This window comes from Schistocerca americana, chromosome 1 (genome assembly GCF_021461395.2).
Source record: "Schistocerca americana isolate TAMUIC-IGC-003095 chromosome 1, iqSchAmer2.1, whole genome shotgun sequence".
In the NCBI taxonomy this organism is placed as follows: domain Eukaryota; kingdom Metazoa; phylum Arthropoda; class Insecta; order Orthoptera; family Acrididae; genus Schistocerca; species Schistocerca americana.
The window spans coordinates 463,434,447-463,461,559 of NC_060119.1; the positions used below are offsets into that span (position 1 = coordinate 463,434,447).

The window sequence follows — 27,113 nt, forward strand, 5'->3', positions numbered from 1 at the left end:
ATTCGTTCGATCTATGATGCTTGAATGTGGAACACTGACATTGAGGCCAAGGCGCTCTGCTGTCTGATATTGTCTACTGCATCTTTTTCCAGTCTGGCTATCTAGGTAGTGTGAAGGCACAGTGTTTCCTGGCTACTGTTTGCGTCCGCCTCTACTTGTAATCTCTTATTAATATTTTCTAGATTCTCCGCTTTGGCTTTTCTGAAAAATATTTTCAAAATTCGACCGCCTTCATGTAGCCCATCTCTCTTTTTTCCCACGTGTGGCACTAACTCCGACGACTGACATAGCTGTCACTGCAGACGTGCAAAAGGTGATCGCAGCGACTGGTACTCTTCCTGCGTATCACTAATTCGTTTGGTTATTTATCATGAGTTTTAATTTGCTGAACATGTCTTCTAACCGCCGAATTTCGTTCCCCAGCGCCACAATATTCCAATTTAGTCTTAGGGTCCACTGATTATCCGACATTATCACGGCCGTTTGTGATGTACCTTGAGGGCGTCCGTAACCCTGCACCAGCATAGCAGACTTTTTATGAAGAGCTTCTTGTGTTCCCTCTCCCTGTTGTCTAGAGCGCGGTGCCTGTGCCTGGTGCTGCATCTGCTCATCCTGGGTTAGAACCAAAAAAATGGCTCTGAGCACTATGGGACTTAACATCTGAGGTCATCAGCCCCCTAGACAAATCTACTTAAACCTAACTAACCTAAGGACAGCCGGCCGGGGTGGACGAGCGGTTTTAGATGCTACAGTCTGGAACTGCGCGACCGCTACGGTTGCAGGTTCGAATCCTGCCTCGGGCATGGATGTGTGTGATGTCCTTAGGTTAGTTAGGTTTCAGTAGTTCTAAGTTCTAGGGGACTGATGACCTCAGCAGTTAAATCCCATAGTGATCAGAGCCATTTGAACCCTAAGGACATCACATACATCCATGCCCGAGGTAAGAGTCGAACCTGCGACCGTAGCAGCAGCGCGCTTCAGGACTGAAGCGCCTAGAACCGCTCCTCCACAGCGGCTGGCGGGGTAGAACCGTATCCCCTGAAGCAAGAGGAAACTCTGTTGTTATTCTATTATAGCTTCTCGTGGCCTAAGTGCATGGTGATGGGATAACTGAAGAGTTCTCTTGCTTTTTTTGCTTAATCTTGCCCTTCTTTCCCTTTTCCCCACATTCCCCCCCTCCGTCTTCCGAAGACGCTGCGGACACCTCTACGGTTTCCCTAAAAGGACGAACATAACTGACAGGAACTATAGTGGGGCGAGTTGGAAGTTGCTATCTCATGTTAACTGATGATATTATTTCTATCACCTGAGTGGGTCCCTGATAACATGGTACAAATTTTTTATTCTTCCATCTCTGTGCATGGGGGGTGGTTATCATAACCACTTCCTGCGTGACATTTTGGTAACACTGCTTTCTCGCTGTAGGTTGTATCCTATCATTTCAAAGCTTTGGTGTGCATTTTTTCACCTTCGCAAAACAGTTTTAAACGTTTTAGAAAAAAATTCACTTACAGAACAGAAAAGAAGAATAGTTATTGAAGACTTGTAGCATAATTCTTTGGTGACTGAGTTCTGGCTATTGTAAGAGTGGAACACAGTTCTGGGCGTAACGATCGAAGTCTTGTCTGCATGTTACCCATCAGTAATTTTGGACTACTCTGTGTTTTGCTAACCTGCAACCACTGTGCCCTGCGAGAATCGAATGATGGGTCTGACTCAGTACATTGTTTTATGATTTTCTTGTTCTGCGAGCTATAGCCTGTAGCTTGTCTTCCTGTAAGACATTCCATCCTCTATGGTGAACGGCAGTTGGTTGGCAAACGAAAAACAGTCTGAGCGATTAGCTTTGTGCTTCCTCACACTCCTCCTCGTGTATGCTACTGGATCCCATGGTGCATACTTTGTCACTCAGACTATGTACATTTGCATAGAGCATTCCTGGATGATGTATTACTCCAAAATCAAATGCTCTGTGATGCAAGGCCCATTAATAATTGGACCCATAGGTCCTAATAATCATTTGAGTGCTACATAGATAATTATTACTTTTAATCGTCATCTGCACAAATAACACTGGAAATACATTATTCCAAATTTCTTTCTTTCTCAGCTATCTGATAATTTTTCTCCACCCTGTCAAGCTGTCTGGATTCATTCTGATAATCTGGAAAAGGAAGAACAATTATTAAAAAATTAAAACTACTTATATCCTAAACACATGCACTGGTAGTGGACATGAAAACCAATATTTGCACATTAAGTAAAATAGCTGGAAAGTAGCAGGTGCGTTTTTCAGCCCAAAAGGCATGTGAAGATACTAATAATGATCAGATGGAATTAAGAATGCTGTCTCTGGAAGATCTGCAAATATTACCTCTAATAATTGATGGTACTGACTTCGTAGTCCCATAGTTGTGAAATAACAACTCTGGCTCAGATTATCTAAGATTTCTGTTATATTTGGCATTGAGTAGACGTCTGATACTCTTTTTTGCTTTAAATAACAATAGTTGCAATGGAATTGATATGCTGTTCTGCTTTTTTGGGTACTGTGACAACAGATGTTGACCAGGGATTATTATTTCTTTCCATGATCTGATCTGGAATTTGACATAAAGAGTTTCTTGTTTATGTTACCAAGTCATCACGCAAAAAACAAGATACTACACTAGTGAAATCAACGTTTTGACCATGATTACAGTGGCCTTCTTCCAGGTCTACTGCTTCGTTTTGGTTGCGCAGAGTCCCTATATTTTGTCATTACTGCTCACTTAGCATGATATTACGTCACAGTTATTAAAAAGATCGTTGCCATTATTGGTCTCTTAAGACAGAGGGAGTGGGATCTTTATCGTAATACACATACGGAACACACCATTAGTCTCAGGAGATGGCCACTGTAACTGTGACGAAACATTGGTTTCTCCAGTACAGTTGAGACGTGGTGCGCCTTTTCTGGTAAAACAGCTCCTTGGCGCGACACCATCGATTACCCGGCTGTACTAGGGTCTTTGCCCCTGTTGTGATCTCGCAGGTGTTTGGCGCTCGGGGCTGTTGGTGTTGGATTCGCTACGAGGCGCAAGGGCGTGCTTGCGTGGACGAAAGAGGAAAACACGCGCTCTCGGCCAGCTGCGGCACGCCGGGTCGACCTCGTAAGGCGGTCGCGAGTTTGTGGTGGACCTGACTAATGTCAACTCCGGGCGCTGTCGGTCGCATTGCTTTGGTGCCTGTTTTCTCGGAGAGATCAGTCCCTGGAAATCACCTCGAACAACGCTCTTTATCGAAGGTGGGGTGATTTTGGCGCCTTCGTTTCGTTCAACGATTTGCGTTGCAGCGAGTGTACCTGTTGCTTGGTTGCCCTAAGGTACATGTTGTTGAAGTAAGAGCAGCCGGCAGAGTGTGTAACTGCACGGAGACCAGCAGTTAGTTTCCTTTTAAAAATCCGATGATATTAAAAGCGTCCGTACGCCTTTGGCCAAAACTAGATCCCTTCTTGGATCGGTGAAAGATGATTTGGGACTGAGGAAGCCTGGGGTATACAAGATTCCCTGTCACTGCGGCAAGGCCTACATTGGACAGACTTTCCGTACAGTACAAGATCGATGTGTGGAACATCAACGGCATACACGTCTGCTCCATCCGGAAAAATCATCCGTTGCCGAACACTGTCTTAATGAAGGGCGCAATATGTCCTTCAAAGAGACGCAAAATATTGCCTCGGCTTCCCGTTACTGGGATTGTGTGTTGAAGGAATCAATTGATATACGTCAGTCTGATGATATTATAAATAGAGACAAAGGTTTTCCTTTAAGCAAGACGTGGAATCCTATTTTATCACAGATAAAACAAGAACGGTCTGGTTTCCGACCGGCTGCATTTTAATTTTGCGATTCCTCGCTTTTGACAGTTTTCACCGATGGCGCCGCTGCAATTTCTTCGCCTCACAGAGGGCAGCTCTTCCGCTGCTCGCGCACGCGCAACGGCAGTACCCGCGGTATAAAGGAGCCGCCGAATCTGAGGTCTCTTCAGCTCCGGCGTGATTCTGCGCTCAATCTCACCTGAAGATGGCGGTCAGATGGTCCGCCGAAATATCGTGTTGTCGTTAGGCTGCAAACCCGTGAAAATCATCAGTATTTGATACGTCGGGAAAATCTACGCTATCACACATTTTTGTACTGTTTGTGCGCAAAGACCGCGCTGCAGCGTCCGACGTGGGTTTTTTGTTCACCTTATATAACAGACTAGATAATAATATCCTGTTGCATGAAAGGGCAAAAGAACAAGACCTTTTGGAGTAACGACTACGGTAAAATGGTAAGAGATAATTTGTGGTGATTGTACTCTACTAGCACACGTTTGAACTGCACATGCAAACATTTGCCTCCCAGTAGCGATAACGTATCTAGTTGACAGCGCCCTGTTGCTATAAAAGACGTTGCGATTCTTTGACGGCTTCACAGTACGGCAGTCTAGCTGGAAAGTGTAGACAGTCTTCCGTATCACACAGGGAAGGAGATGTCGCGCCTCTTGCTGCTGCTGCTCGCAGGATCCTACCTGGTTGTGTTCTGCGTGCCACACGCCACGGCTCAAGACGACACCAAGCCGATTGCACCAGACGATTTTGACGAGCTCGAGTTCTCCGATGACCCTTTGGCATATCAGTTACTTCGGGCGGGAGGAGGTGGAGAAGAGGAGGAGCCCGATATCAGCCCAATCTTCGCCCTTAAAACGTTCAGCAGCGATGGATCGTCGCCGGACGGATCCGAGGGCACAAATACTGAACAGGGTACAGTTCCCAATTTTTAATACTTAGTCTTCATAAAATGTGATGTTTAAAAGGTCTCAAAACGTTAGGTCTAAATCAATCATATGCGAGAGTTCCCTAAACTGTGTGTTTCGACAAGGAAAGGAAGACTTCAGTTTCAAGTGCCCTCGACGACGTGTTCATTGCAGACGTAGCACATGTTTGATTTGTGGAAGGACATGGTGGGAAATCGGTTGTGATCTTGAGAGAGGAAGCATCCCGACATTTGCCTTTAGTGAGGTAGGGAAATCACAGGCCACTTAGATCTAAATGCCATGAAGGGAATTTGAATCGCCATTCTTCCGAATGTGAGGTCTGCGTCTTACTGCTGCTCTACCACTCTCGGTTGAGATGTACAAACAAATAAATTAAGTAGAATCAATCGGATATTATCAGTCACGGTGTATGTTGCTCGGAATGGAATGAGTTACCACCATATTTTTTGTCTTTAAGGATTCAGACTTAAGATGATAGGCAATCGAATCCAAGTTTATTATTTACCTTTCACAAGTTCATAAAAAGAGCTACAAAATATTTAGCTTTCACGTAATAATCCTAAAACATTACTCTAAAATTTTGTATTTATCGTATAATCTCGGCTGCTGGCTCGAATTATGCCGACACTAAATCAATTGCTAATTCAAAAATCATTCGATAATTTAATGAAATTACTGCAAAAACAACGTTCAGTTTAACAAAACTCGCATATAACACAAGGAAAATGTGAATTTAGGCACCAATATGGTGGTCACAGTTTTACGTGTAGTATTTCACCTCATAGCGGTGACTCGCTACAGTAGATGTTTGTCTTGATGCATAAAACGTTGGCTCATTTTGTTAAACATTCCTGGTTTTCATCGTAGAACAAGACATGCAATGTTCTATGAAGTAGGTCTTGAGCAGTTTCAACCGGAATTTCATACACCAACCAGTACATGTAGTTCCAAAGAAAAAAAAGAAGAGAAGATCTAAGAGAATGAGTTAGTTGATCACACTAGCCATCGTAAAGTTCCTCGCCTTCCAGTAGTATGACTAATGGATCAGTTGTCTGGATTCCAAAGGATATACCATCGAAACAGACTGGTGCCCTCTCACTGGACCTCAGTATAGTCTTGCAGAGGAAAGAGAGGCGCCGGCCGAGGTGGCCGAGCGGTTCTAGGCACTACAGTCTGGAACCGCGTGACCGCTACGGTCGCAGGTTCGAATCCTGCCTCGGGTTAGTTAGGTTAAAGTAGTTCTAAGTTCTAGGGGACTGATGACCATAGCAGTTAAGTCCCATAGTGCTCAGAACCATTTGAACCATTTTGAAAGAGAGTCAGAATGTCTGACAACTCTGGCAGCAAATCGTTTACGAAAACGTTTGGGAACACCAAGTGTTAAACTTGTCTTCTCACATGAAAAGTACAAATTGTACGCAGTTCAGGATATAATACAGGATGTAACTCCAACTGAGTTGGGAGTGCCGTAGGAGCTGGACGGAGAGAGAGGTAAACAGGAGATAGAGAGTTGGAGGAAGTGGTCGGCAGAGAGAAGGGCGACAGTTTCAAGGAGATGGACAGAGTGGGCGAGGGAGGAGGAGATGGACAGAAAGAGTTGGTGGAGGAGGAGACGGAAAGAGGGGATGTAGGACAGAGAAAGTGGAGGAGCATGTGGATAGAGGGAGTGAAGGGGAAATGGATAAAGAGAGAACGGAGCAGAAGATAGAGAGAGGGTGGAGGAGGAGGACGAGATGGAGGACGAGGAGGAGGAGATGGTGACAGGGACGGGGAAGGAGGAGGTCACCAGGGGGAGAAGGAAGGATGAGACAGAAAGAGGGGGGCGGACGAGGAGATGTGTGCAATATGTGTGAAATACTCGTACACTGTCGAAGTTACGGGCAAAAAACTGGTCCTGTGTATAAGAAAAGTTTACACAGCGAGTTTCACATTCAGGAATCAGATTTCTCTGTTGATTGCTTGTGAGAAGTTCGTGTTTTGTCTCGTGTAACAAGGGGAAATTACTACCAACAACTGATGAAATTCAACAGAGGTAGATTCGCAGTCTGTCAAGACTGGGATTGGTCGTTCCATGGTATTGGTGCTCGTGTCGGTCAGAACCTCTCGACTGTCGCCCGAATGTGGAATCGATGGGTTCAGGAGGGCCACACTCAACGAGTACAGTACAAAACGTGTAGACAGCTCTATGTTGATAGTGTCTGAACAGGATCCCAATTTCAGTGATACATCGTTTCTAAGAACAAGGAAAATGATATAAATTAAGGTCTTCAACTCTTTCACAGGTACTGAGTGAATTAGGCGTTATGATTTAATACCCTTCCAATAATCAGTAGATTAGTGAACTAATATGCTATCAACTGCCACTATTGCAACTGCTTGTTACGCTAATGAAAAAGACTGCTGAACATAACTGTAAGAAGAGACACGAGATGTTCATTGCGACACACGAATGTTGTATACTTTTTTGTGTGCCACCGAGCATTGTTACCTTACCGACCACTTGGTTTAAGTTTCCTACTTCACATAATCGTAGCAAATTATTATCTGTCTTTCATTTAGACGTTGCAGGAGAGTTAATTTCATTGTTTGAAGAGTTTGCTCCCGTAGCACATAAGTGATACATCTCCAGACGTGGATTCTTTTTCATGTCATTACGCAAACAGACCGATGTTAACGTCACAGTAATTTACAATGAACGCTCTATATATCAAAGTTCAGTGATCAAACGCACCCATAACTATGAATCGGTGTTTTTTTTTTAAATAGAGCCTAAGTCAAGAAAATCAACATACCGTGAAATTTTAAAAAACCTGATATAGAAGAAAAATATCAAGAAAGTCTGCTCCTGTGAACTAGTAGTATAGGTGTCCTTTTTATTGCTGTATACATTATTTCATGAATACAGAAACATACAACGCTATGGTCTTTTAAAATCAGAAAATATTGGCCCTTAAAAAAAGTTGATCTCATAGGAAGAAGGCACTGAAAGAAGTGTTGACATTTGGCCACATTAATGAATTAAATGCCACAAATACAACTCTAAGCTGCAGAGTATGCCTTGTAACATGCAACTGAAAATCACGTTTTGTTTTAAATGGGCGTAAGGCACTGAAATGTACCCTTTTAGACCTGAACATTTGGCGATAGTGTTGTGAGTGCAAACAGTTGAAGAGCTAGTTGCTGCGTGACTCGTGTCTCCCGAGTTTGTGGTGTGTTTATTAGGAGCAAAATGTGTGGTGCTGAATTTATTTATAGTTATACTGAAGACGAGACGCGAAAAAGAGGGATACGACGAAATTAAAACTTTGGCTTGAGTTTCACTATCTTCTACTGCTACACCGGACCGGTCAACAAGTGACTGGATGGAAGCCTTAGACTTGTTTAGCGATTTTGCATATAGTTTTCTCTGGTTCTCGTCCAAATCTTTTTGCTAACGTACGGCGGTGGTAGTTCTTGTATGCTTTGCGCGTAGATCTTTTCACAGACGCATGAATCTTTCCTCACCTTTCCCTGTCTTCATTTGGGTATTCCCTTTTAAACCGAGAGTGCAACAGCCTTCGCTTCCTCTGCATTTTAGGAATTTCTGAACAACGAAAACCTATGACTTTCTTTACCTAGAGAATATATCACCAGGTAATAAATCTGTGATTCTATGGCTAGCGTGTGAAGGTAGAATATAAATCGTTGTAAGCGTTGTTACACATAAGCAGAGCTTATGAACAGAATATGTTTCAATCAGTCTGTTTTAAAGGCCGTAAGTCAGTGCTACTCAGGATGTTATCAGTTCACCAAATAGCACAGCACATTCCATAAAGCAGCATAAAACACGGAAAACTTACAGTCACTGAAGTTCACACATCTGGGATTCTGGATTTTAAAGACTGATGGACAAAATCTCATAAGAAGACGAGATTTTCTGAAGAAACGAGGAACAAGCCAAATTTTTACAGATACAACTTTGCAGTCAGCAGTGTCTTCCACTTTGCATATGCGAGTGCCAGAGTTGCGCTCGTCAACGGTTTGATGTGTATCAACGGGTTAGTGAGTCACACATTCTTCGTGGCACATCTGCGAGAACCTGTTGCTCCACCAAAACACCCTGCTTACCATCAGTAGAGGTGCCAATTAAAGTTCAAAAAATTCAAGACTTAGAAAATACGCAGCAGTACATTCCAAATGATTATATGCAATTATACGACGAACTTTTGAGCTGGACCACTGACTGTAGCACATCACATGACGACGCCTGAGGAACAATACGTCAGAAGTGAAAAGACTTGAGTTATGGCCCCTTACTTGCAATTATCGCGAACCTCTCCACCAGCGCAAAGTCGCAAGCGACTAGAAGAAAAGCGCAGGTGACACCTGTATAAAAGAAGGATAAAAGAACGGAAACGCAAAATTACGGACTAATACCCTTGATTGTGCATAATTTTTGAACATAATCCGAGTTTGAACATAATAAATTTCCTATGTCCAAGAATCAGCACAGTTTTAGAAAGCATTGCTCGAGCGAGATCAGCTTGACCTCTCCTCACATGATAAACTGCGATGAAGAGCAACACGTTGATCCCAAATTTCTATATTTCCGAATATACGAAGGTACGAGCGTATGGAATAAGTGAGTGGCTCGAAGGCTTCTTAAATAATAAATCCAGTAGGTTGTCCTCGACTGCGAGTGTTCATCGGAGACAAAGGAATCGTCAGGAGCGCCACAGCAGTGTGATAGGACCGCTGTTATTTTTAATATACATAAATGACCTAGCTGACAGGATGGGCAGCAATGTTTATGGTGCTGTGGCGTACAGGAAGGTGTCGAAGTTGAGTGACTGTAGGAGGATACAAGATGACTTAGACAGTTGGAGTGGTGAATGAGAGCTAGCTGTAAATGTATAAAAATGTGAGTTAATGCGGATGCCTAGGAAAAGCAAATCTGTAATGTTCGGATACAGTTAAGTAGTGCCCTGCATGACACAGTAGCGCCTTTTAAATTTCTGAGCGTAACTTTGAAAAGCGATATGAAATGGAACCAGCATGTTGAACACTTTGATAGGGAAGGCAAATGGTCGACTTCGGTTTATTGAGAGAAGGGGAAACAACAAGTACGTTTTACTGGCAGAACACTGAGAAGATGCAGCAGACCTACTAAAAGACTGCCTGAACCACGCCTTTCTGTCCCATTTTGAATTCTTTCTGAGAGTTTTGAGATCTTACAACACAGGATTGATCAAGGGCAGTGAAAAAGAGCAGCTTTCACGATGTGGAAGAGACTGTACGACTCTGGCAAGCGATTTGGGAATACTGTCATTAAGGAAATCCATTTTTCATTGTGGCGAGATATTTTCACGAAATTTGATTACAAACTTTCTCGCCCGAAAGCCAATATATGCTGCTAACTCCCACCTACATAGGAGAAACAACTATCGTGATAAAATAAGAGAAATAAGAAGTGACACGGAGTGATTTAGGTGTTAAGTCTTCCAGTGTGCTACTCTAGAGTGGAATGGTAGAGAGATAATCTATAAGCGTTCGTATGTACTACAAAACACTCAAGTGTCAATTGCAGAGTAATCAGTGGGTTCCTTATTTTTGGTAAGTAATAGGTCTTGAGCTTGATTGGCTGTCAATTTTGAGCTGTAATTACCGAACGTCATTTGTTCCTTTTAGCGTCACGGAAAGGAGCAGCTGCACATGCCGGCCTCGCCAGGACAGCGGCTCATGCCGAAGCCAGGACAGCAGGCAAAGCCAGAACAGCACACAAATTGAGGACGGCCGCCAAAGCCAGGGCAGCTGCCAATAAGGCTGGCAGAGCAGCGGCGAAGGCTGCCGGGACACACCACCAGTGACTGCAGTCCCATCTGCGAACAGTCAGCGGATGTAGGTTATCACTGCGATGATTCTAATATCTTATGTATCACAATTGTGAGAAATGAATAAAAAATGATTGCAGCATTTAAAAATCTACATTTGTTGTTTTCTCCAGAGAAATAGCAGTACTTCACTTCCTCATAGAATAATGCTGACATACGAAGTTCGTTGAATGAGAAAGCAGCACAACTTTTCTCGGCCGGTTTCAGTTGACAAAATGCGGAATGTTCCAGCTTTAGACCCAATAGTTTCACGACATTCAGACAGGTAGCGGCGCTATTCGTAGATTTCACAATGGTGTCTATAACGGAGGTGCATTCGAAGTCATTGAGTTTTGGCGGAAAACCAGAGAATCTCAGATATTCATAGGCGCTTGGAGAATGTCTACGGACTCCCGGCAGTGAGTCATGCAACGTTTACGCGTGCAGACTCTCTCATTCGAGCTGACCGGAGTGGCTGAGCAATTCTAGGAGCTACAGTCTGGAACCGCGCGACAGCTACGGTCGCAAGTTCGAACCCTGCCTCGGCCATGGATGTGTGTGATGTCGTTGGGTTAGTTAGGTTTACGTTGTTCTGAGTTCTAGGGGACTGATGACCTCAGAAGTTAAGTCCCGTAGTGCTCAGAGCCATTTGAACCATTTTTGTCTCATTCGAGGTGATGGACGGATCACAATTAAACACCTCGCTGCACAACTTCACTTCTCTGTTGATACTGCTGACACACTCTTCCACCAATTTACGTACTTAAACATGTGCGCCCGACTAGCTGAAGATCATAAAGAGTATTCGTTACATTCCGAAAGTAGCCTTTGAAAACTTCATCACTACATCTTTAAAAGACATTGCTTATGAACAAGATAAGGATCCGATTTGGGAAGACATCAAAAGTAAATGGCATGAAAAGACACGCACGCATATTCGTCATTATTATCTGGTTAGAAACAACATACTCCTCAAACATTGCACTGTTGATGACAAGCTATGGGTACTCTGTATCCCTGACGATCCCATTGTAACCCGTCTGAACGGATTATGAAAGAAATCAATAAGCTTTGCAGACTTGTATTGTCACAGAAAGCATCAGTATTAGGACAGATATTTACACCTATTTCAAAACGGCCTCAATGAAATACCTCATGACTCCACTGCTTTACCACCTATTCTTGTACTGAAGAATGAAGAACCACCAAACGGAATCAGAGAGCTTGTACCTTTTTCGAATACAAGTAAACTTCGACACAAAGGCATAATTGATCTGGCCATTAAAAATTTAAATTCTCCTGCAGACAAAAGGAGAAAACTACACGGTAAAGCAAATATATTGGTCAGAAATTTCTCGTTAAAGCTAATTCATTGTCACATAAGAAGAAAGACTTGAGCCACAAATTCTTTCTGATTTACAATGAACCTTACAGAATCCGATGTATACCATTGATAACTGCATTGAAGTTAAAACTCTGCGTACTAGGAAGAGTAAAGGATTGCGCCAGATTTCACATGTAAAACCATTTATTGAGGGATAATTTCCTTTCTGAATTAATCGTTACTTTAAGGTTGCTACTTCACATTAATAGTACGCTTTGTCACACGTAGAAACTGTTAACATGCAACAATGTTTTGAAATTAACTATCCAGGCAAGAACCTAGGGAACTTATTTAGACAGTAATTACGAATGCATTGTTATAGTGAACAGACGACACAGTGTTATTGTGTGCACAGTCTTGTTTGTTAGTAGCATGATTATGTAATGACTATAAGGCTTACATACTTAGAACATATACTGCTAATGAGGTTTTAATGCAACATTTTGGTTTACTTGAAAAAACATTCTTTATTTAAAGTACTTTCTTAGACATTACAGATGACTTAGTATATGGTTTGTTTGACAGCTACACGAATATATCATGACACAATTAACGAGTGACATAATTTATATTATTGCTTTTGCACTGTATCTGTTTTATATCAGTACAGTTTTTCTACATACTTCGCCGGCCGCTGTGGCCGAGCGGTTATAGTCGCTTCAGTCCGGAACCGCGCCATTGCTACGGTCGCAGGTTCGAATCCTGCCTCGGGCATGGATGTGTGTGATGTCCTTAGGTTAGTTAGGTTTAAGTAATTCTACGTCTAGGGGACTGATGACATCAGATGTTAAGCCCCATAGTGCTCACAACCATTTGAACCATTTTTTCTTACATTCTCCTGGAAAGTAAAATATGTTTCAGTAGTAACTTTTGTGGTACAGCTACAATGAGACAGCCTTTTTTGTAGCACAACAATATGTTAAAGTACAGTACTTTCTTGGTCACATTAATGTACGTAATAACTACGATATCTATATGCATAGCATTTTTACTTTTGGTTATGACAAAGTAAGTACATTGAATTTTGCAGAACTTTGCTTACAGAGAACGATAACTACGACACTTGGCACATTTTTACCGTTAAGTACTGACAGAAATTATCTTACAGCTACACGCACAGATTAGCTCCACAGGTCACGCATTTGAGTGATTAAATTCTGTACTTAAATCTTTTTTTAAAGATTTTCGAATTACAAAGATACAAAAAAGGTTTTCGGTGAGACATCTCATTCTGTTGCTGTAATCTGTAACACCTGAGGGCATAATTGCATTAATCCTCAGGGTGTACACGCTTACTTTGTGTACCAAGCGTGTGGCAAGCGCTAGAAGCCGTAGCTAATATGGTATTTGCTGATACAATTTTACACATCAGTACCATATTTCTCTAACACAGAGTTACACAGATATCTCATTATTTAACAGATAGTCAAACTTTTTTTTTCTAAATGAGTGACGCATGTTTATGCAATTACACAGTTAGATAACTTCACACTTATGAAATTGTATTTCGTCTGTACTTTGTGAATTGTTCATATTGTTTTGGAACCATTGTAATACTATGAGAGCTTTGAATGATGTATTTGGTATGGGATCATGATTTTTGAAGTACATTTGAGGCAGAAGTCTTTATTGAAACGAGCAGAGAGCATTTTTTTAAAGGTTTTGAGATTATTGAAGAAAGCTACGACGTTTTTGAGATTTGACTGAGGTGTTATGACGTTATTATTGCGACGACGATGTGTATTGTGACGTCGAGATATGGTTTTGATCATTATGAAGGGCGAGTGTGTGTGTGAATGTGAGTACCAATAAGCTAACAGAAATTTTGGACACTATTAAGTATAAGAGTTTATTTGTAAACACTTCTAATGTAGATTTTCAACCTGCGAAATTTTTGTTTCATATGAGACTGTCACTGTAGCGGAAACTGTTGTCGTAAATATTTCAGAAAAGAAGGTAGGTGACCTTGACGTAATGCACTCATACTTGAAAACCTATGATTACAGTTTGGAGCTCGTAATTTCTGATATTTACTAAAATGCCTAATGAAATGATCAGAAATATTTTATGCCTACACACGTGATTGTGACTGCTGTCTTTCTGGTTGAGAGATTTTTTTACTGCCTTAGGAGATACCATATGTCTAGTGAATAAGTTTTCATGCTTTGTTTTATGTATATATTTGCTTCTTTTGTTTAATATCTAGTTTCTAGCTGCACTGCAGCATTAGTTAAAATAAAATTTAATAGATGTGCTAATAGAAATGTTTTCTGTCTACAGACCCATTAAATAATAATTTTATGATTTACTTTCCTTACGAAAGGGAGCACAAATAGACATTTCCCTTCACAGGAATTAAAACATAATTTGGTAACTTGTTTGGTAGAGTAAGTTATTGTGATGCATCACTCTAGTGTTAAGATGTGACATAGGTATTAGACATGGCTATCTATACTGTAATACTTTTTCTGCTTGAGCTTTGTCATATTTAGGTATTGCATTTGCTGCTGCTGTTTGCCACGCATAGTCCTACTGAATTTTACGTTGTATTAAGCCGGTTTCACACCTGATTAACTTTTCTTGTTGTTGCACATTGCCTTCTATTAGTTGTAATGTTGCATTTGCTTTGGTTAAAAAAAAATGGTTCAAATGGCTCTGACCACTATGGGACTTAACATCTGAGGTCATCAGGTCCCTAGAACTTAGAATTACTTAAACCTAACTTATCTAAGGGCATCACACTCATCCATGCCCGAGGCAGGATTCGAACCTGCAACCGCAGCGGTCGCGCGGCTCCAGACTATAGCGGCTAGAACCGCTCGGCCACTTCAGCCGGCTTTGCTAATTTAGATATACTGCTGCTTGCTTTTCCAATTTGCATTTTTTGTCATTGCTGTTTGTGTTAATTGTTTTGTGCTGCTGCATTGCCTCGTTCTCCAATATATATATCTGAACTCAGTAGATTTAAGTTAGCTTAAGAGGGGGTAGGCTATATAAGAGAATGATTTATATATAATAAAGTTTGCTAAATATATTTTACATCAGCGAGCATTTGAGAATAACATTGCATAATCTTAACGGTGTAGGCCATTAAATAAAATCAAACAATACTTATAACTTTTCAGCAGTACGTGAAATAATTTGCATGAACTGACAGTAACACCCAACTGAATCTGTATGAGTACATCTAGTGACATTTAAATCAGTTTAAAGAATGTTGTAAGAAAAGATTTATACAACTGTAATAACAAATTTGAAGGTAAAACTTTCGTGAAATACTCGGAGCAAACTAGTTGTTTGCAAGCGGTTCTCACTGGCCATTAGAACCTGTAACATTCCAGAAGCACAGGCCAAATAGTCCAGATTAGCTGGCTCTACGAGGGTAATCCCAAAAGTAAGGTCTATTTTTTATAAGTACATAAACCAGTTTATTTCTACAATGGTTTATATCAGTTCACAGCTTGTACATTTAGCTATTTTTCGACATAATCGCCATTTCTGTCGATGCATTTTTGTAGATTCTGCGGCAGTTTTTGTATGTCCATGTCATACCAGCTCGCCGCCATGCTGTTCAGAAAGTTATGAACCTCTTCTTTCACCTCGTCGTCGGAGATGAATCGCTGGGACCGCAATTAACGCTGACAGGTGCTGTGAGACTCTGAAAAAACTCAAACGGGCAATTCAGAACCGGAGAAGAGGAATGTTGAGCAAGGGCGTACACGTTCTCCACGACAACGCTCGCCGACAGATCGCTCGGCAAACCGTTGCTCTCCTGCAACAGTTTCAGTGGAACATAATCACCCACCCACCCTATAGTCCTGACTTGGCGCCTAGTGACTATCGCATTAGACCGGGAAGCGTCTACAAAAATGCATCTGCAGAAATGGTGATTATGTCGAAAAATAGCTAAATGTTCAAGCTGTAAACTTGAAACGTCCCCTTAGAAAAATTTATGAACGATTGTGCTGGTAAACCCCTTACGTTATTTGATTTTCAAACAGCTGAGGAGAACTGAACGTACTCAGACATTTCGATCTTTACCTATTCTGATCAACACTAAACTGACACACTATTTTTAGCGCAATCTGACTTTCAATAATCCCTACAAAAGAATGGCCCTGACTAACATTAACCTCTATCTTCATCACTTACCTCACAAAAATCTTCGTTACTCGAACTACGGCAATACAGCGAGCGCCAATACTGCGAGCTAAATAAAAGATTCTAACTACTGAAGTCACTAACTACTGATAGGCATAGTTAGCAAATGAAAGATTTTGATAGAGAACGAACAATGTATTTACCTTAATAGTGTTCAAAAGTCATAATATATATATCAGTTCATGACTTCCAGTCTTACAAATTTACTGTCTCTGATGGACACAAGTTCAGATCAACCGCTCTCAAAACTCCGCCATCTCACTCCCCACATCCACCACTGCTGGCGACTCACCTCCAACTGCGCAACGCTACGCGCTGTTAACAGCCAACTGCCCACAACTACAATAACAATGTTCCAACAATGTAACCCAGCCACAGACTGCACTCAGCACGATTTTCATACAGAGCGTTACGTGGCGTTACCAATATAAAAACGTGAACAGCCTACTTACAAACTGATGTAAACCATTGTAGAAATAAAAAGGTCTATGTACTTATAAATATTGGAGACCTTACTTTTGGGATAACCCTCGTAAAACATATACTAGGCTATTATAAATATAAATATAGCATGGCAACAAACAGCTGAATCTCGCGCTCTGGGAATTAGATTTAATGATTAGCTGCTCCCTTTCCTTCAGTACTCTTTTGCAATATAAGGCAGGACAAGAGAAAATTCCTGGTACCAGCTGACATAACGGTAAGTTGCTGGGCTTAATAATACAATCCCTTTAGTTGCTTAGGGAGCCCAGGCTGGGCCAATTCCATAAGCAGCACCCGCAAGAAACCAAAGTGGAGTGGAGAGTTGAAAGTCACACCAAAAGTTTACGCTGTTCACAACGGCATAGTTTACTGATTATAAGGCCCCTTATCATTCACTTCTCTCACCAAAGGACAAACGCTGTAAACAGCAAGCGTGTAACAAGCAGGAAGCTTTGCCACGGGAGGCCGAACCTTGTCAAACGGATCAAGTGACCCGAACAGCAAGATAATTAGTGGGTACGAGGTTGTCTCAGAAGTTCGCCCAGTTAATGAGCATTAGCCAAGTTTGCGCATCTTGCAGGACACTCGGCTGTTATAATGTGTCGGAATCGCAGTTAGAACGACGCTGCTGCACTGCTAAGTGTAAGAAACCTCTTCAAAAGCTTAACACCGGATGTTTCTTCTGTCTCTGTGCTGTTCATTTTTGGAGCACAATCGGCGACCAGCTTAGATACAGAAGTGTTGACACTTTCTACTGAACCTGACCATCATTTTGCAGGGCAATGCTCAAGCACGTACAGTGCAAGCTGTTACTGATTTGTTTGACTGATGGGGCTGCTAAGTGCTACACCACCTACTGCACTCCCCTGACTTAAGCCCTCGTGAGTTCTCCTCAATTTCTAACCTGAAGGAAACACTTCACGGCATTCGCTTCAGAACTGCTACAAATGTGTCGGGCAATAAACCGTGCCTCTCGATCTGGCATTGCTAAGAGTATCCTACGACTTCCACATCGCTGGCAACGGATTATACACAATGCTGGCGACTACTTTAAAGGTCAGTACAACTTTGAAACACGTATCTATTTTATATGAGCTGTAAACAAAAAGTTGCCACTATTAAAGTTCCAACCCTCGTATATATATTTTTCATGTGTAGTTTCTGATGATTAAGATTGCGAATAATAAAATACATGAATATTAAATATATGTGCACTGGCAAAGGGCCGTGGATCTTGGTACTGGACATAAATTTCAACTTGACAGACGCATAGACAGACGGACAACACAGTGATACTACAAGGGTTCCTTTTTTAGCGATTGAAGCGCGGTACCCCAAAACCTAAATTAAACTACTGTTAACAATTTAGTATTATGGCGAGGACGCCATAGCGATTAAGACGCTGCAGGACGCTGCTGAGGACGAAGATGTGGAACAAAAATGGGAAAAATTGAAAAACATTGGTCAGTATCACGTAGACAAGTATGTTCCGAGGAAGGTCATAACAGATGAGAAAGACCCACCGTGATTTAATTGCCATGTTATAAAACTGCAACGTAAACAAAGAACATCACAGATTCAACAGAAGCCAAAACGTAGTTGAAGAGAGCGAAAATGAGTGTAACGAGAGCAATGAGAGAAGCGTTCAATGACTTTGAAAGTAAAATTTCTTCAGACGATCCGAGTAAAAGCACTAAGAGGCTTTGGTGTTACGTAAAATCAGAAATCGGTTCAAAATTATTTATTCACTCAGTGACCACACCGGCATCGAAACGGAAAATAACAGAGAGAATGCCGAAGTATCGAATTCGGTTTTCCGAAACTCTTTCATCGTGGAAGATCGTAACAGTCTCCCTCCTTTCAGTCATCGTACGTACGACGAAATGTCAAATAATGTGAAAACGATCGCGGAGCTGAAAAAAAACTACAATCTCTTAGTAGTGGAAAGGAATCAGGACCAGGTAAGATACCTGTAAGATTCTACAAAGTTTATGAGAAAGAAATTTCTCCCCTTCTAGCAGTTTATCGAAGGTCGCTAGAACAACAAAGGGTACCTAGCGACTGCAAAAAGCGCAGGTAATTCCCATTTTCAAGAAGGGTCGTAGGACAAATGCCCATAATTATAGGCCTATATAGTTGACGTCAATCTGCTTCAGAATTATGGGCCGTGTTGCGCTCACGTACTACGACGCCTTTTAGAGAACGAAAATCTCCTCGATAAAAAACAACATGGATTACGCAAATAGAGATCTAACGAAACTCAGCTCGCTCTTTTCTCCATGAGATCCGTAGCGGTGTGGACAACGGAATTTAGTTTGACGTCGTGTTCCTGGACTTCAGGCAGGCATATGATGCCGTCCCGCATTGCCGTTTAGTGAAGAACAAAAAATTCTAGCTTACCGAATATCGGACCAGATTTACGACTGGATACATTACTTTCTTACAGATAAAACTCAACACGTCGCTCTTAACGGAACAAAATCGACAGATGTAAAGATAATTTTCGGAGTACCCCAAGAAAATGTCATAGGATCGTAACCGTTCACAATGCGTATCATTAATCTAGTAGAGAGCCTCGACACCTCTTTAAAATTGTTCGCAAATGATATGTTTCTGTATAAGAAAGTACCAAAGCCAGAAGACAGTATCGATTTGCAGAATGACCAGCAGAGGATTTATGGTGCAGGCTCTGGCAGTTAAGCCTGAACGTAAATAAATATAACATATTGCACATACACATGAAAAGAAATCCACTGCTGTACAACTACTCTATTGATGACAATTTACTGGAAATTTGGTGGTAAATTCATATGGGGCCAAACTGCTGAGGTCATCGGTCCCTAGGCTTACACACTACTTAATCTAACTTTAACGCTAAGGGCAACATACACACCCACGCCCGAGGGAATTTGCTGAAAGCAGTGTCTACCGTAAAATATTTAGAAACAACTATCCAGGGCGACCTTACGTGGAACGATCCTATAAAACCAATGTTAGGAAAAGCAGACGCCAGACTGAGATTCATACGAAGAATCTTAACTCATCCACAAAGGAGGTGGCTTACACGGCGCTTGTTCGATCGATTCTTGAGGATTTTTCGTCAGTTTGGGATCCTTATCAGGCAGGACTGGTAGAAGAGATAGATAAGACTTCACGAAGAGCGACGTCAGAAGATCGTTTGGTCAGCAAACTCCAGTCGCAGACGCTACAAGAGATGCGTTGTGCATCATGGAGAGATTTACCATCGAAATTTAGAGAGAGCTCTTTCTCAGATAACATAGCACTTCCTCCCACATGCTTACCACGAAATGACAACGACTAGAAAATTCGAGGAATGGAGCTATTGCTGAGGCTTATCGACAATCAATCTTCTCCAACGCCATTCGCTGGTGGAACAGGGAAGGGTGACCAGCGAGTTGTACCAGAAGTATCCTTCGCCACACACCGTCAGGTGGTTTGCGGAGTATGATGTGGATGTAGACTGCGGGAATGCAAATTCTGGTCCACCCACTGGCTTTGCTGCATTTTTCACACACTACGTGATCAAAAGTACCCGGACACCCCGTAAAAACATATGCTTTTCATATTAGGTGCATTGTGCTGCCACCTGCCGCCAGGCATTTCATATAAGCGACCTCAGTGGAAACTAGACGTCGTGAGAGAGGAGAATGGGTCGCTCCGCGGAACTCATGGACTTCGAACGTGGTCAGGAGATTGGGTGTCACTTGTGTCATACGTCTGTACGCGAGATTTCCACACTCACGAACGCTCCTAGGTCCACTGTTTCCGATGTGGTAGTGAAGTGGAAACGTGAAGGGACACGTACAGCACAAAAGCGTACAGGTCGACCTCGTCTGTTGACTGACAGAGCCCGCTGGCAGTTGAAGAGGGTCGTAATGTGTAATAGGCAGACATCTACCCAGACCATCACACAGGAATTCAAAACTGCAACGGATCCACTGCAAGTACTATGACAGATGACAGGAGAGAAAACTTGGATTTCATGGTCGAGCGGGTGCTCATAAGCCACACATCACACCGGTAAATGCCAAACGACGCTTCGCTTGGTGTAAGGGGCGTAAACATTGGGCAACTGAACTGTGGAGAAACATTGTGTGGGGTGACGAATCATGGTATACAATGTGGCCATCCGATGGCAGGGTGTCGGTATGGTGAATGCCCGCTGAACGTCATCTTCTAGCGTGTGTAGTGCCAACAGTAAAATTCGGAAGCGGTTGTGTTAAGGTGTGGTCATGTTTTCATGGAGGAGCCTTACACCCCTTGTTTTCTTGCGTGGCACTATCACACCACAGGTATACATTGATGTTTTAAGCACCTTTTTGCTTCCCACAGTTGAAGAGCAATTAGGGGATAGCGATTGCATCTTTCAACACGATGCAGAACCTGTTCACAATGCACGGCCTGTGGCGGAGTGGTTACACGACAATAACACCCTGTAATGGTCTGGCCCGCACAGAGTCCTGACCTGAATTCTATAGAACACCTTTGAGATATTTTGGAACGCCGACTTCGTGCCAGGCCTCACCGACCGACATCGATGCCTCTCCTCTGTGCAGCACTCCGTGAAGAATGGGCTGCCATTCCCCAAGAAACTTTCAGCAACTCACGAACAGTTAACGACACAGATGTCGACAAGAAAATTAACTCAGTCTCATTCTTCTACGGAATGATAAGAAATGTCTGAGTCTCTTCCTACACAATATGAACAACGAAACTCAAGACCACGGACAATGTCGCATGCTTCAAATTATTTTGTTTTTGGAATATTTTGAGGAAACACAGACTCCTCTAAATGTCCCGACAAATAAGAAACCTAAACGACTGAGCTTGGAGGTACTTGCAGCTTTTGCGATTGATTCCCCGCCACGCATGCTTGTATGATGGTAGGCATCGACCAAAACATCAGACAGTATGCCCAAAATGTGTTCGAGCTTGTGACATCCAAACCATATGAATCTATGGGTCTGGAAACACACCGTCTGACTTTGGAAAACATTCATACAATCCAGAAGATATCAAAGGCAGATAAATGCGAGAACTATGGCATAATCAGCTCCAACAGATCATAAATGCAAGTACTGTCAAGAATAACATACAGAAAAACAAAAAAGAATTGAGGATCTGTTACAGAATGATCAGTTTCGCTTTAGGAAAGGTGAAGGCACCAAAGAGGTAGTTCTTAATTTTCGCTTTATAATGGAGGTAAACATTAAGATAAATCAAGAAACTTTTATATGATTTGTCAACAGAAACAGCTTTAGATTACGTAAAATGTTGTATAATGATTGAAATTCTCATGTAAGTAGGTGTAAGCAATACGGAAAGGTAGGTTATATACAATATGTAAAAAACGAAGAGGAAAAATAAGAATGGAAGCCCAAGAATGAATTGCTGGGATTAAAAAGGATAATAATAATGTCGTGTGACGACGGCCTCCCGTCGGGTAGACCGTTCGCCTGGTACAAGTCTATCGATTTGACGCCACTTTGGTGACTTGCGCGTCGATGGGGATGAAATGATGATGATTAGGACAACACAACACCCAGTCCGTAGCGTAGGCATTCGGCATTTCTGTTAAAACAGTACATTGAGGAAGCAATGACGGAAATAAAAGAAAGGCTCAAGAGGGGATTAAAATTCAGGGTGAAAGGATGCCACTTATAAGAGTCTCTGATGACATTGCTATCCTGAATGAAGGTAAAGAAGAATGACAGTATGTACTGAATGGAATGAACAGTCTGAAGAGTACGAAATATGATTTAATAGTAAACCGAAGAATGGTGAAAGTAATGAGAAGTTGCAGAAATGAGAATGCGAGAAACTTAACATCAAAATTCTGTATCGTGGAGTAGGCGAAGTTTTGGAATTAGATGCCATGGAAGCAAAATATTCCACGACTGACGAAACAATGAGGACATAAAAAGCAGAGTAGCACAGGAAAAGAGGGCATTCCTGGCCAAGAGAGATCTACTGAGATCAAACATAAATCTTAATTTAAGACAGTAACTCTTGGAAATGTACGTCCCCAGCACAGCATTCTATAGAAGTGATGTATGGAGTGTTAACAAACTGGAAGAATGGAGAATCGAAGCATTTCCGATGTTGTGCTATAGGAGAATGTTGAAAATGAGGTGGACTGATAAGAAAGGAATGAGGAGGTTCTGCGCAGAATCGGCGAGGAAAGAAATAAGCTGAGAACATTATCAAGAAGAAAGCTAAGGATTACGGAACACCTGTTCAGACATCAGGGGATAACTTCCATGTTACTAGAGGGAGCTGTAAGGAGTGAAAACTGTAGAGGAAGACAGAGATTGGAGTACATCCAAAAAAATAATTTAGGACGTGGGTTGGAAGTGGCACTCTTGATGAAAGGTTAGCACAGGAGAGGAACAGACTCAAAATAGAACATTTTTTCAAAGAAGTTCAGACAGCAATTTTCACCTTCGAATGGGAAGATGTTTTGTTGACTCCCATCTACATAAGGAGAAACGATCAACGTAATAAATTAAGAGAGCGAAAACAAAAAGACTCAGAAGTTCATTTTTCCCATGCACTATTCGAGAGTGAAACGGTCGAGAAACGGTCTGTAAACCCTCAGACAAGCACTTAGACGTGAACTGCAGAGTAGTGATGTAATTGTGGAATATGTGAATAGCAATGAGTAGAAGAAAGTATAGTGCCGCTTGACATGTAATAAGACATCAGGGACTAACTTCTGTGGTATTAGAAGAAGCTTTAAAGGCAAAGCAGTAGGGGAAGAAAGAGCCTGCAATATATTCAACAAATTATCGAAGCCGTTGGGTGAGTGAGATACTTTGAAATGACAAAGATTTGCACAGGTGACGAAGTCGCAGGGGGTCTGTACCAAAGAACTGCGAACACTGTTAAAAGAGAAAGAAAAAGATTTTGCTTGTGAACTATTATAATTTGTTTCATCAGTATATCTATCATTGAACATACATCAAAAAAGTTTCGCATCACCCCAGTTCCCAGAACTACTGAAGATAGACGTTGACTATGGATATTGTATCACAAAAACAGTCCATTTGACTGTTCAGAGATGTCACTAAACCGCCCAAAGAGGTAAACAACCATACATGAGCATCGCCTATTAGACGGAGGGGGTCAGATAGCCGGTCAGATCCAGTCATTCCCGCGACCGCTGCGGTCGCAAGTTCGAATCCTGCCTCGGGCATGGTTGTGTGTGATGTCCTTAGGTTAGTTAGGTTTAATTGGTTTGGGTTCTAGACGACTGATGACCTCAGCAGTTAAGTCGCATAGTGCTCGGAACCATTTGATCTTTTTGACCAGTAATTCCACTACGAAGGAGGTAACGGCTCGTGTTGTCTGTAGTTCAACTATGCCTAGACGGTCAATACCGCGGTTCGATCGCGCCCGCATTGTTACTTTGTGTCAGGAAGGGCTCCTAACAAGGGAAGTGTCCAAGCGTCTCGGAGTGAACCGAAACGATATTGTCAGGACATGGAGAAGATACAGAGAGACAGGAACTATCGATGACATGCCTCACTCAAGCGGCCCAAGGGCTACTACTGCAGTGGATGACCGCTACTTACGGATAATGGCTCGGAGGAACCCTGACAGCAACGCCACCATGTTGAATAATGCTTTTCGTGCAACCACAGGACGTCGTGTTACGACTCAAACTGTGCGCAATAGGTTGCGTGATGCACAACTTCACTCCCGATGTCCACGGCGAGGTCCATCTTTGTAACCACGACACCATACAGCGCGGTACAGATGGGCCCAAAAACATTCCGAATAGACCGCTCAGGATTGGCATCACGTTCTCTTCACTGATGAGTTTCCCTTATGCCTTCAACCAAACGTGTTTCGAGAACAAACCGGTCAGGCTGAACTCCTTAGACACAATGTCCAACGAGTGCAGCAAGGTGGAGGTTCTCTGGTGTTTTGGGGTGGCATTATGTGGGGCCGACGTAAGCAGCTGGTGGTCATGGAAGGCGCTGTAACGGCTGTACGGTACGTGAATGCTATCTTGCGACTGATAGTTATGGAGCTCTCCGAACCGAAGTGATGCAAAAACTGTTTTTGATGTTTGTACTTTAAAGACCAAAAAGGTATGTACTCCCTACAGCATTCGTCAGTTTAAAGCACAGAAACAGTAATTTAATTTTTAGCACAGATGCTACTGTTACAATTTCTAATTCAATGATTCAGGGGAGAGATTATAAACGGGAATGGCTCAAAAGGTTCAAATAGCTCTGAATACAACGGGACTTAACATCTGAGGTCATCAGTCCCCTAGAACTTAGAACTACTTAAACCTAACTAACCTAAGGACGTCACACACATCCATGCTCGAGGCAGGATTCGAACATGCGATCGTAGCAATCGCGCGGCTCTGGACTGAAGCGCCTAGAACCGCTCGGCCACCGCGGCCGGCTAAATGGGAATGCACGCTGTAATTCGCGACATTGAGTCATATCAACGATGTTCATGACCATCTTGTTCCAGGTCTTTGTGCAACATGAACATGCCCTCTTTCTGGTATTTTCAGCTCTGCATTCATCGTTACTTATCGGTCGAACAAGGAAGGATGAAAGTTTCAGTCACAGAGAAATAAAATCTGCACGGAAAATTGAATTGTGAAGCGGCGGAAAATTTTATTCCAGTTGCGTGCCGCTGCCAGTGTGTAACGCAGCTATTCATATTAGTCATAGGAACAAGGCAGAAAGAATTCAAATCAAAGAAGATCGACGACCTCATATGAAACTTGTAACTAAATTAGCCCATTTTTGAACATAATTTACTGCAGATCACGTAGACAGATTTTAGTATCGGACAGAAGAGACTGGGCTCTGAAAGTATGGATGATAAATCCATAGAACTGGCATCTACATAGCACTCAGTTGTAGCAAAAACGAATTGCCCTATGGGGAACGAAACGACGGTGTTCATTGAAGTCGTAAAAAAACCTGTTACAAGAGTAGATCTGTTCTGGTTTGTACGTGGATAGATGGTCGCCCCGAGGTCAAATATTAGATTTATTTTCTTTAGTTGGGTAACACAGCCGTGAATCTGTTAATGATTGAAGTCATCACACTTCTGCGTATTTATCTACAACGTTTCATTCAATGAGTGTACACGAACGACCAGTGTCTTCCAATATACCATTTTTAAGTGCGGTAGTTATACACAGTAGAACCAATGAGAATAAAACGATTTTATGAGTTGCTCGACGGACTGTGATATAATTTTTACCAGGTATACTGAACGGGAAGATGAAATCCATGAAGAGGAGAAGAAGCTGAAATTATACAGTTAATAAGATAAACTGTTTAGTCTGTCACACTGATTAAATATCTACAGGCATACTACAAAGTGATGTGAAATGCGCTGAAGGAATGAAATACGTAAAGGAATGAAATAGGTTCATAACTAAGATGAATTACATTCACCCACCCAGAATTGTTGACGTACATGGAACTAAGTTTCCTTTCATTGTTTGGAAGCAACAAACCTCACTCACTGAAATGGGGTCGAGAGACAAAGTTAAGTTTTTTGGCGAGTGTTGCTTGAGTATGTTCTACAGTCATGGCTGCTACCCACACGTGAACTATATGATAGTTAATACTGTTAGTCACCTTGCGTTTACACAAAAGTGTGCCAATATGAGCACTGGAGATATATATGGCTGAAACCGTAAATTGTATAACCAAGACGATCTACTTTGTGCTTTATAGCACTTACCAAATGTACTTTTGTATATCTTTATTTTTATCATGTATACAAAATTTTTCAGTGTGTACAACAAGAGCAGTTCAGCTCTTATGACGATGTGTAATGCATGGAGGCTGATGAACAATGAATTAAGTAATAATTTTTATTAGTATGTATGATAGAGTGTAAGTTTAAATATCAAATGTATTTTGCTATTGTTCACTTTTTTATGCAGTTTTCCGTATTTTAGATGCGAAGATGGCTCGTCAGTGTGCTGGAACTAGTAATCAATAAATGAATTTTACCGATTTTGACCTAGAATTTTCATCCATACATTTTAAAATAACGGATCTTCCGTCTCCCGATTTGACAACGACAGGTAGTAACCTACATGTCTCACTTCATCCATACATTTTAAAATAACGGATCTTCCGTCTCCCGATTTGACAACGACAGGTAGTAACCTACATGTCTCACTTATCTTGGTTCCATATCATATTAGTACACTGGAGTGCTGTCTGTACAATTACTGGGATAAGATTCAAATACGACAGCTTCCCTTCTCATTTGTGTGCCTACAACTAAGAAATTCAGATGCATATGATCGCAATTTTCAGACTTTGGAGATACTGCCTTGTTCCATGTTCCAGCGACATGGAGAATAATTCCTTGAAGAACAGAGAAAGCTTATGGTAGTATTAACTATAAGTATTGCT

General features: G+C 41.9%; 1 protein-coding gene across 2 annotated transcripts; it reads left to right on the forward strand.

Moving 5' to 3' along the window:
- The first annotated feature begins 4,470 nt into the window (after positions 1–4,470).
- Positions 4,471–27,113, forward strand: LOC124547110. 2 transcript variants are annotated; one of them, XM_047125086.1, is made up of 3 exons: positions 4,471–4,786; positions 10,468–10,677; positions 27,015–27,113. In XM_047125086.1, the coding sequence occupies exons 1-2, from the start codon at positions 4,516–4,518 to the stop codon at positions 10,644–10,646; spliced, it is 450 nt and encodes a 149-aa protein (XP_046981042.1). In that variant the 5' UTR covers positions 4,471–4,515; the 3' UTR covers positions 10,647–10,677; positions 27,015–27,113. The 2 variants fall into 2 exon arrangements, with proteins under 2 accessions (XP_046981042.1, XP_046981041.1); XM_047125085.1 differs by lacking the exon at positions 27,015–27,113 and having other exon boundaries at positions 10,468–10,764.